The sequence below is a fragment of the Falco biarmicus genome, chromosome 2, assembly GCF_023638135.1.
Source record: "Falco biarmicus isolate bFalBia1 chromosome 2, bFalBia1.pri, whole genome shotgun sequence".
NCBI lineage: Eukaryota > Metazoa > Chordata > Aves > Falconiformes > Falconidae > Falco > Falco biarmicus.
The window spans coordinates 65,218,780-65,225,770 of NC_079289.1; the positions used below are offsets into that span (position 1 = coordinate 65,218,780).

The 6,991-nt window shown below is 42.1% G+C and overlaps 1 protein-coding gene across 3 annotated transcripts in view; it reads right to left on the bottom strand.

The window, feature by feature from the left end:
• Window positions 1-4,577, bottom strand: part of ADPRHL1 (ADP-ribosylhydrolase like 1) — a 38,200-nt gene extending 33,623 nt beyond the window's left edge. For 2 of the 3 annotated variants that reach the window (XM_056328904.1, XM_056328907.1), the window contains exon 1: window positions 345-1,752. In XM_056328904.1, coding sequence (XP_056184879.1) covers window positions 345-558 — 214 coding nt within the window. In that variant the 5' untranslated portion in view covers window positions 559-1,752. Of the gene's footprint in view, window positions 1-344; window positions 1,753-4,491 lie in introns of those variants that run through there. The other variant, XM_056328905.1, reaches the window with a different exon arrangement.
• Window positions 4,578-6,991: the final 2,414 nt, after the last annotated feature.

The window sequence follows — 6,991 nt, forward strand, 5'->3', positions numbered from 1 at the left end:
TTATTCCCTGCCATACTCCAGTGCACAGATAATTTACTTAGCAATTATTTTTGTTGTGCTGGACATGCGGTTTTTAGTCTTTAAACTTTAACAAATTGCATAAACCTAGGGAAAATACAGGGAGAGCCCCTTCACATTCAAGAAATCGAAACTCCCCAGTTTGTGTGATGGCTGCAGGATTACGCTCACGGAGGAGACAAGCTAATGCACAACATCAAGCGCATAAGCAGCATTTGTGACGCTTTCTCACAACTTCCCCAGTACTAAGGCTTATTCTAAGAAATGCAGCAGTTTGACAATTTTGCTCCTTTCCAGACTGCGTTTGCTAGTCCCATCGTACCTACCTGTGATGACAGCCTCTGCTGTAGCCATGTGCATGAGCGTGTTGTCACTTACTGGCCACTTGTCAGGAGAGAGCACCAGGTTCTCAAGCCCTCCAATTTCCTTCAGCTCCTGCTGGATTTTTGCACCTAAAGCATTGTTTTCTCGGGAAAAATTGCGATAACCAAGAGCATCCCCTACCCCAGCCAGCACAAACGCAGCCTTAAATTTATCCATCCCTGAGACGTTTTCCACTTTCCTTTTGTCTGAGACAGACACCACCAAATCCTGATCTTCCTTTGTTCCTTTGCCTTCAGCTCAGCTCCCCCGACACTTTATATCAGCCATTGTGTCACACCGAGAGTGCTCTCTATAAGGCAAGGACTTCCTTTTCTGGCTCTGCAGATGCCATCCCTTGTCTGGGACCCGACAGAGAGGAAATATTTCATAAGCCAGGGATCTTGCAGGGGCTTTGTTCAATGAAACTGCAAGAGCAGATCCACAAAGTGAAGTGCAAAAGCCTTGTTTCTGCAACCCAGCGTAAAGCAAGCCAGGAGAGCCTTAGCCCTACCCCGCGTAAGTAACTCTACACTCAGAAAAACAGATGCCTCCACAGGGGTGCTTACTTATTTAATAACTTGTAAAATATATTTTCCTGCTCTTTTCTGACATGATGGAGTCAGCCTCCCTTCCAGGGACCAGTCAGAAGGAAAGCCTGTTATAAAAGGAGTTTCCAGACTCTGTAAACACCAGAGTGAGGCGTTAGGCAGTAAAAAATCTAGTCAAATGTAGACGACCTCTCCCATTTCTAATTATGCCCTACGGTGATTTTCTGTCAACAGCCTTCTTGCTCTGTTCCACCTAGTACAAGGATGTTTTGCTAATCCAATGCACCCCTGGTTGAACACTGAGCAGAACACCAGCTTCACTCCCAAGCCTCTTACTCGTTGGCAAAGAGTGACTTTTTCCTAAGGCTGAGCTCAGGTGCAGCCCACATTTGGACTCTGGAAAAACTATTTTGAAAGATGTATTTAAATGGCATCCTGTGAATCTAAGGAAGTTCATGTATGAAGAAATACCACTTAGTGAGAACCAAGCTTTATTAATACCATCCTTTCAAACTTGATACTTTTGCAATTATGTGCTTCTTTCTGCTATTGCATTTTTTTCTGTGCTTCTGCCATGCAGTGCAAGAAGGGGCTCTGTGGTCTTGCAGCTTTTTAAATGCATTATGTCCACAAAGACATCCCTGTGTAGGCTCAACACCTCCCTTTCAAGGGGTCTGCTGAGACTGACTCTGTGGTTCTGAGTCACCATCCATGCTTTCCTAAAGGCTCACAAGTTACTACTACTTTACAGATAGAAATACAAAAGTAGATATAAACTTAGGCAGATAAACAGAAAGCTTTGATCGGCTTAACTGTAATTTTGATAAAGGGTACCTGGGGAAAGGTCTTTATTCTTCTTGGATCTTTTTCAGAAAGCGATACTGATTGCTGTTGGGATGGAAAAGGCCAGCGGTGTAAAGGACGCATCCTCCTATCACCCAGAGCGATAAGCAGTTAATGACAGAGTTATTAACACGTGTGGAAATATCACTGTACTTCATGAGAAACCTTAATCGAGTTTCAGAACACAGATAAGCATCACCATCCCTATCCTGCATTCGAAGAAATAAGGTGCCAGAGCGGTGAAAGCAGCCTCTGTTAGTACACTCCTGTTTTAAAGATCAGAATTTGGGTAACCAAGTGCTGAATATTAGGAAGAGGACACTGAGACTGTCTCTTCACTGTTAGGAAGGAGCAACTCTGCACTGAAAAAGCAAATATAAAGGGCAATTATACCTTAGGATACCAGGGGCATTATGTAGGGACGAGAGAAGATGCAGGGCCAAGTATTCTGCCGTGGGGCCGAGGCCAGCCTCCTCCGGAGATGGCTGGCCACAGGTGGCAAGGATGCTGGCTCTTCTGCCCTGCACGGCTATGGGAACAGGCGTCACCTCCCACAGCCGGGGCATTTAAGCAACACAGAGGCAATCTTAGCGTCACCGCTGCACTGTCAGGTTCAGCAGAACCTCAGGTTCTGTGTGTCTTTAAGTGAACACTCCAAATGGAAAACTAAGGCCATGGCAGCTTACAAAAACACCAGGCAGAAACACTGATGTTAATGTCTCCGTTAGTGGTCCACGCACCCTCCTGCGGCACCCACCCCTTCTCTGTTCCTGCAGAACATTATGGTTTGGAAGCATGTGGGAATTTGAACTTGCCAAGCAAGGACAGGAGAAACCACCTGCTGAGACGCTGCGGAGAGCTAGTAAGGGCCTCATCAGGTGGAAGGTTCCCTCCTGAAAATGGGCAAAGCTATTCTTAGTTTTCCATTTACCTCTTCCTTCTGAATGTGGCTGGCAGTTGCACTGCCCTTTTGCCTCCCGTGGACTTTGCCCTGTTGCATGCACACTTGGCTGCTCATAACACAGCCCAAATTAGGAATAAAATCCTTGGCTTTAGAACTAAGGCTATAATGAAAACCCAGAGAAAATTTCAGAGACATTCTATTATTCAACACTGCAAAACAGAACACATCACAAAGAATTTAGTTTTTATTTAATTTGTTAGTTGCATGTGATCTCCTTTTTATGTGGTACTTCCAGCCACTGTGAGCTTTCTGGGCAGTACATTAGGCACACTGACACCTACCCCTGCTCCCAGCAGAGGAGACAATTATTTGTAAAACACCACACTTGCATGGCTTAAACACAGCCAAAATACAGTAACTCCATTAAGATGGATAAGCATTTGCTTATCATACCTATTTACAATAGGAAAAAAAAGCCAAGCGGAGCTGGCAAAAAAATGTTTGATGAAAGTTACATCAGATAAACGCAGCTTTGGTGTCCTTTCGGTACACACGACTGCTTTCAGATGGGGAGAATCCAGAAGAAAAAGAACAGGAAGGCAGGACAGAGAAAAGACTCGCTCCTGTTGGTGGCAACACGCTGTTCTTTCAGCCCAACTGCATTTGAAACCCTACGTGAGAACATGAAAGCATGCCTTCAGCAAATGTGGCTCCATCTGCTGCCTCCCACGAAGGGGATGCAAATCGCTGATCTCCATCACCCAGGAGAAGGCTCCCAGGCAATAAGGGCACTGCTGTCTTCTACTGAATAAACGATCTGGAGAACGGAGCATGGGCTGAGACCACTCTGGCAGCACAAGCCCTTCAGCGTTTTAAGTCAGAAGACGACGACTACACCCCAAGTACTTCACCCACGAGTAAGTGAGCAAGTTGTACTTGCCCATTCAAAGACACTCAGCAGAGAAATGCTCTGGATTGCAAGCTCACCAATCCGAAGGATGCAGAGCCATATCCTGGAAAAGTAGGGTTGATACCAGATAGGTATCAGCCTTCTGTCAGAACTGCACCTTTGCAACTACTGAAGCGAAGGGCTTCCCTCTGGCAACGGGGACATTCTTTTAGGAATGATACAAATTATAGAACACATTCATTGAGATGCAGGAAAAAATAGACCAGTTTTACTCAATTCTTTAATAGTGGGGATGAACCATTTCCATACAGCTTTACACCACTGCCTTAAAGGAAAACTATGCCTTTAACAACACAGCATGGACTTCTTTCTTCTTCACCCTCTCGACAGGTTTATGTCATGACATGAAGCCTATAGGGTTTGCCTAATTTCACTGCTTGTAAAAGAGGCACAAGAAAAAACACATAGGAATTTGTCAAGTATACACACCAACAGGAGAAAGCATCTCAACAATTATACTCAACCAACATCTGAATGCCCTTAAGCTTCCCCAGGCTTTTCTCATTCAGAGGTGAATGTTGTACACTCCTGTCTGAAACACAGAATTTTCCGCATGTGGTTTTAAGAGGTAGCTGCAGTTGCAGATCCCTCTGTCCATAGTTTATAACAAAAAAAAGCCTGTTTTAGAGGTGTGTCAACCTCACCTAATTCAACCCAGCATACTGTACATAATGCACAGGTCAGAAAACATGTTCTGTTGAATACTTTTTTAAAAAAGGTTCTCATGGCTGTAAAACATTACTTTTTTCCTTTCAGAAGGGCTGGGCCTTTTGATGTGCCAGATGCTGGTTGGTATCAGCTGAGGAAAGCTACTGGAGCTGACACTTAAAAGGAAAAGAACTTACCATTGTTCAAGTATCAGCATCAGCAGTTTTACTGCTACAGGAGAAGGCAGACAGACTCACTTGACACCAAAGCAGCCAGTGGCTGATGAAACCACTGGAAAGGGATGCCAGCTGGGAGAGTACAGAGGACAACTTCATTATTTTGATTTAAGCTTTCAGAAGATATTTAAGGAAGTCAAATACATAGCTCTGAAGGTCTTTGCACAGACTTCTGAGTGTGCTGCTTCTCCTACAGTGCCCTGTGCCTAGGACTGAGCAAGACTTTCCCTGCAATTACACCTCTCGTTGCCAATGACGCAAATTGCAGAGTTTGGTCGCTAGGTACACGTAGTGGATGCAGCATTGCAGCTAAACACTGAGCTTCTAAAAAGCTTAAAGGTGGCACAGAAGAGCAAAACAGACATTTATAATAACTACTCAAAAATTAACAAATTACATCCTTGCCCTCTTCTGACTTGATGGAATAATAATGCAAGAATCTAGTAAATTAACCACAAAATTAACCACAAAAGAAAAAAACCCAACACCCATGGGCCTTTGTAAGGCTTCCAAATCAGAAAGTGGACAAAACCCATACAGACATCTCACACAGCTGACTTCAGTCCTTTATGTGATACTCCCTTTATTCCTTTTTCCATTGCCGCAAAATTTACACACATACAGCTTACTCAGCAGCAAATCTCTCAGGTGCATTGAATGAGTAGATGCCTGCAGGTTTGCTCTCCTTGGCATGACATACATGATAAATTACATTTAAATTTAGAATTGGCAAGTACAAATCCTATGGCTCAGTTTCAAACGCTCTAGGCTGTAAAACCAACCAACTTGGCAACAAGTTCAAAAATACATACAGCATATCTAGGAATTGATACTGTATGCACTGAGCAACTTGAAGGCATCTGTACCATTTATGATTATAAATTGATCAGCCTAGGTGTTACCACTGTACCAGCTTACCTAAAAAGTGAGTCGGAGGGCCCTGTAAAGTGGAACTGTGGACAGCAACAAAAAAAATTATTAAAATACGTAAGGAACTCATAATTTGAAAGCAGTTTATTTGCATTTATTGTTATGATTGTTCAAATGTGAAGGTGTTCCTCCATGATATAGTTTACGGGCATTTAAAATGTCTATGTGGTTTCAACTGGGTGGAAATCTAGGAAAAAAAAAAAAAAAAAGCACACCATGCCTAGGAAGCTGGCTGATAAGGACCAGCTTCTATCTTGAGAGTATTTTGCCCAGTCTTACTCTGCCAGAAGGTGTCTTCCATGAAGGATCCTCACAGGACTGAGGCTTAAGAGTAAATGAGTAAGTGTGTATATATAGAAACTGAATACTCTGATAAGCACCTTCCTTCTTCAGATTAACAAGGCAAAAAACCCTTGACCCACGTGCATTTTTTATTCTATTTATTTTAAAATGTAGAAGGTTGATTTGAAGGAGTTTTCAGCATGAACAAATGTTTCACAAGCTCTAGCGCTATGAAACTATTCAGTTACATCACATACCAACAGATTAAACTATTTCTGGTCAGTTACATTATAGCTATATATTTTAAGTGGCAATTGTGTGACTATCAAGCATCCCACTGCTTTGGGCGGGATAAAATGCACTTGATGTTATGAGATGTTACACATTCTCCAAAAGCCTACAGGACAGATACAGAAATGGCTGGTTTGGGGAAGGAAGACTAGGTAAATCAAATGCATTAAAAAGAGCATAATACAGTTTTAAAATCTCGTTGACTTCTGTAGAGGCAGTGGACTTATGTACACAAATGCACTTCTAAAGAGATGTAGTCAGAAACTAATAATTTGGCTTAGTATTACTCTGTAACTCTACGCTGAAGAGAGCAGCACCTGAAGACAGAGACACTGACATCTAGTGTCTGCCATGCAAGTTTTAACATTTACAAACACTGCCTGGGGTAAAAAGATTACTATTACTAAATCACTCATGGGGCATTTGCAACTTGCCTGCTATATTCTTATTAACAGAAAATTTGCTAATTTGTTCAGATTTGTCCTACTCCTGCTTTCTAAACATCATGCACAACTGAAATTCTCTCAAGCAGAAGAATGAAGGTAATCTTTCTGTACGCAGCATGTACATTTGTTCTTGTAGGTTGCATTGACATAAATGAAAGCTAACTGCTTATATGAACCTATAAGTATCAGAGTTCCAGAGACTATTGTAAGCTTTTATACCCCTCACAACTACAAAATAAAACAGTATGCTGTCATGCAATACTTAAATGATCTGATATGATACAAACAGATATAAATTATATAACTTAATGCATTATTTTATCCAAAATTGTTGCATCTATTCAGCTCTGATTACAGAAGATTTATCGATCATAGCTGTACATACTCTTTAGCAACGCTTCGCTTTAACAAACTTTTACAGTGGCTACGACAAACTCATTTTGATGAGGTAGCATTTAAAAGAGCCCTGTGTGAAAACATGTTGAATAGTTTCTGGTAAAACTTCTTTGTGC